This window comes from Gossypium raimondii, chromosome 4, assembly GCF_025698545.1.
Source record: "Gossypium raimondii isolate GPD5lz chromosome 4, ASM2569854v1, whole genome shotgun sequence".
In the NCBI taxonomy this organism is placed as follows: Eukaryota; Viridiplantae; Streptophyta; class Magnoliopsida; order Malvales; family Malvaceae; genus Gossypium; species Gossypium raimondii.
The window spans coordinates 17,906,704-17,910,933 of NC_068568.1; the positions used below are offsets into that span (position 1 = coordinate 17,906,704).

At 38.8% G+C, this 4,230-nt stretch overlaps 1 protein-coding gene and 1 non-coding gene across 2 annotated transcripts; one reads left to right on the forward strand and one right to left on the reverse strand.

Annotated features, from left to right (window-relative positions):
* Window positions 1-1,250: 1,250 nt before the first annotated feature.
* Window positions 1,251-2,702, reverse strand: LOC105767254 (uncharacterized). The gene is made up of 2 exons (XM_052629192.1): window positions 1,716-2,702; window positions 1,251-1,574 (listed from the first exon to the last, which is right to left on the reverse strand). The coding sequence occupies exons 1-2, from the start codon at window positions 2,700-2,702 to the stop codon at window positions 1,251-1,253; spliced, it is 1,311 nt and encodes a 436-aa protein (XP_052485152.1).
* A 534-nt stretch (window positions 2,703-3,236) lies between these two features.
* LOC128040846 (small nucleolar RNA R71) lies at window positions 3,237-3,343 on the forward strand. The gene has a single exon (XR_008195652.1). It is a non-coding gene; the product is annotated as a small nucleolar RNA R71 (small nucleolar RNA).
* Window positions 3,344-4,230: the final 887 nt, after the last annotated feature.

Here is a 4,230-nt window from a genome sequence, read left to right on the forward strand (position 1 = left end):
CACCCTATTTGTTTCCTCCTTTAGTCCCCAAATTATTTTTTTCTTTCTTTTTTTTTGTTTTTTTGTTTTTGTTTTTTTTTATGCTTTAGGAATATACTGAACCTTTTGACGCGAAGAGAGATGACAGCCAAGCACCCCACCCCGATTACTCAGCCCAGTAAACTCCTAATTTATTATAATTTTTCTTAAGAACACATCAAACCTTTTGACGCGAAGAAAGATGATGACCAAGCACCCCACCGGTTACTCAAATTTCAACATGTTCTTAAAATTAATTAGGTTAGCGGAGTTTTACCTAACACGCCACAAAACCTTTTGACGCTGAAATAGGATGACAACCAAGCACCCTACCCGGTTACTCAATCACCACGTTTTAAGTCGCACTCATAACCACGGAACATTAAATGACATTAATAATAAATTTTTTATGAGGACTTTAGAGAAAATAATAATAATAATCAAGTGTCAAAATAAGTTTGATAATTACCTTAATAGTCATCAACATATTTTAGCATGCAAACATATTAAGTGTCCACTTTGTATTTAAACTTGATCAATTTTACGAAAAGCAAGATAAAGTTAACTTTATGAATCACAATTATTTTTACTCTAATAAAAATAAAACAGTGGAGATGGCATCAATTATGAAAAATTCGTAATTTTCTCAGAAAACAAGAATCATGCTTGTAGGTCAAACAGTAGGCAATTCTTGGTAAAAATCTTGGGCATGAAAAAGGCAGGAGATGGACAAAATAAAGCCTCAAGCAGCAACACCAGCCAAAAATAATCACAGCAACAGCAACAATAACCAAAATCACAGCAGAAAATGATAGTAATAACGAAGAGTACCTCCCCCTACTGAAAGCACATTGTCCTCAAAGTGGACGGAAAGAAATAAATAGGTAGAAAAGTTTAGAAAAACTCCCCGTATGATCACAAATGATGGCAATGAGCTTGGTCAGTTGCTGGCCAAAGGTTTCAAGTCAGGCCTTAATGCTCTTTAAGTGTTGCTTAACTGTTTGCTTCATTTTTTTTTCTAAGCAAAAGAAGAAAAATTGATTAATATCCAAATAAGTAATAAATAATAAAATAAAGTAATAAATAAAGTAAAGAAAAATAATAATAAAAATTGGGTTGCCTCCCAACAAGCGCTTGTTTAACGTCGTTAGCTCGACGCCGTTATTGGTTCTATGGTGGTTCCAAATGGATTTCCTCAACCGTGTGGGCTTGAAAATTCTCATAAAATGGCTTCAACACGGCCATTGACTACTGAACCGCTTTCCAGATTCTTCACTCTCTATTTCAACCGCTCCATGTGTGAACACTTTAGTAACAATGAAAGGTCCTTGCCATCGTGATCGAAGCTTACCTGGGAATAACTTTAACACGGAGTTATAAAGTAAAACTTTTTGTCCTACCAAAAAATGCTTCTGAGCTATTCTCTTATCGTGAAATAACTCTGTTTTGTCTTTATAAATGTAAGCATTCTCGTAGGCATCATTGCGAATTTCTTCTAACTCTTGGATGTCTAATTTCCTTGCCTTTCCTGCAGGTTCTAACTCCAACTCTGGTGCCTGTATAACAAAAGGTAACAATTTAATATTTGGAGATAATAACTCATTAACAAATTCAATTTCATTAAGTTCATAATTATCTCCATAAATTGGCTCAAAATTCTCTTCCACCAAAGAGTCAATTATGTCGATACGATTTACGCTCAATATTTCACTTGGATGGCTAATGGCGTTGTAGACATTAAACTTTACGATCTCCCCATCAAACTCCATCGTGAGAGTTCCACTTCGAACATCAATTTTAGTATTTGCTGTACTAAGGAACGGTCGACCCAGCAGAAGATCTGAAGATCCAGGAGTGCTATCCTCCTCCATTTTGATCACATAAAAATCTGCAGGGAAAATAAGATCGTTAACTTTTACCAGAACATCCTCAAGGACTCCTTCTGGATGCACAACAGACCTGTCCGCTAATTGGATGATAACAGCTGTTTTTGTCAAAAAACCTGCGTTAAGTGATTCATAAACAGAATATGGCATTACATTTATAGAAGCCCTTAGATCACACATAGCCTTTTTAATTCCCAGATGGCCTATTTCGCATGGTATTGCAAACATGCCCCTATCCTTGCATTTTGCCGGCATTTTTCGCTGTAATACTGCGGATACATTCTCACCAACATTCACCCTTTCATTACCTGTCAATTTTCGCTTGTTAGTGCAAAGCTCTTTAAGAAATTTAGCATACCGTGGTATTTGCTTGATGGCATCCAACATCGGAATGTTGATCTCAACATTTCTAAATGTTTCAAGAATTTCCTTGTCCTCTTTACCTCTTCGACATTGGATGAATCGTTCTGGAAATGGAGGTTGAATTTTAGGCAATGGAGGCTTTGGTCGGACTTGTTCGTCTTTTTCGGGTTTTTCCTGGGCAATTTTTTGGGTAAGATTCCTGTCAGGAATCGATTCCAGTACCTTTCCGCTTCGTAACATCACTGCATTTGCATTTTGTCTAGGGTTTGGCTCTGTTTGTGACAGCAGCTTCCCTTGAGAGGTTAATTTCTCGATCGATGTGGTCAACTCTCTGATAGACGCCTCAGTTTTCTGTTGAAAATCCTTCATCTCCTTTTGGAAATTAAGATTTTGCTGCTGAAAATCAAGAACATTAGCTGCTAACTTATTGACCATGGTTTCTAGAAAATTACCCGAACCTTGCAATTTATTATGGAAATCGATTTTGGTATGGTGGTTATTTCATAGGTTGGCCCCATAACTTAAGTTAGGATGGTCCTCCACCACAGGTTGTAGGTATTAGCGTAGGGGTCGTACCGCCTTTGTGGTGGCCCAAGGAAATTTCCAACAGCATCCAGATGGGCCGTGGTATCATCATACAAACTGGGACATGCATCAGTTGTGTGATCAGGTGTAGCACATATTCCGCATAATCGAGCTGTCTTCGCTTTTTCTGCAATAAGAGAATTCATCATATTAGTAAGTCTATCAACTTTATCCTCTAAGGTTGAATTACTTAGCTGATGAACCCTTCTAGGGGGTTCAGTATTGGCTCGGAACTGCTGAGAATTTGCAGCCATCGTGGAGATCAAGTCTCTCGCTTGTTGGGGAGTCATGTTGACCAATGCTCCTCCACTAGCAGCGTCTACCATATTCATCTCCATGGGCTTCAAACCTTCGTAAAAGTATTGGAGGAGAGATTGCTCTGTTATACCATGTTGTGGGCAGCTTGCACACAACTTCTTAAATCGCTCCCAATAATCGTAAAGGGACTCAGCTTCTTTTTGCCTTATTCCAACGATCTCTCTTCTTAGCTCAGCTGCTCGAGACGCTGGAAAAAACCTATTCAGAAACAAACGAGATAGATCAGCCCAAGTTGTAATAGATCCAGGGGGTAAATAAAATAACCATTCCCTAGCGGAATCTGTTAGGGAGAAAGGGAAAGCACGCAATTTAATCTGATCCTCAGTTACCCCCTGAGGTTTCATGCTAAGACAAACCATATGAAATTCTTTCAGATGCTTGTGGGGATTTTCATTTTGTAACCCACGAAAAGTTGGCAATAACTGGATTAAACCTGACTTCAATTCAAAATCAGTATCCATAGTAGGATACGCGATGCATAATGGCGGTTGTTCTGTTGGAGCTTCGGCCAGTTGCCGAATCGTTTGAGCCATTGGATCGTGTGCTAAATTTGGGTTTTCGTTAACCCTAGCGTTAAGCACTTCTTCTGGTGAGTCGACTTCTACTTTTTCACTTTCAATTGTTTGAGTAGGGTTTTCGTTAACCCTAGACTCAGATTCGTCGTCGACTTCTATTTGTGGCGGTGGGTTACTTTGAGTTCCAACCACCGCTGACTGCTTTTTCCGTAACTTTGTCTCCTTGCGATTGGCTCTAGCAGTCTTCTCAATTTCTGAATCGAACGCAAGAGTACCTGGAGCAGATCTGGTCATAAGAAACAAAAAAACAAGATTAGTACGTTGCCGGCCCCAAGAACGGCGCCAAAATTTGATGCGGTCGTTGAAAGCACCAAAATATCCTATCCCTAATAAATAATGAAAAGAATAGTAAAAGGGAAGTAGGGTCAAATCCTCGTGGACCTGGACTTGCAAAATATCTTGTTTCGTGATATCCCAAAGAGTCTTGCCCAAGACAACCTGCGTTCCTAAAAAAATATAAAACAATAGAAGAATTAAATTGTTGG

Bases quoted from the DNA above. Each gene is read 5' to 3' on its own strand.
- LOC105767254 (XM_052629192.1), bottom strand. From the start codon at position 2,702: ATGGTCAATAAGTTAGCAGCTAATGTTCTTGATTTTCAGCAGCAAAAT. The intron at 1,575-1,715 runs GTAAATCGTATC...TTTGTTATACAG, and splicing joins ATCCAAGTGAAATATTGAGC to GCACCAGAGTTGGAGTTAGA.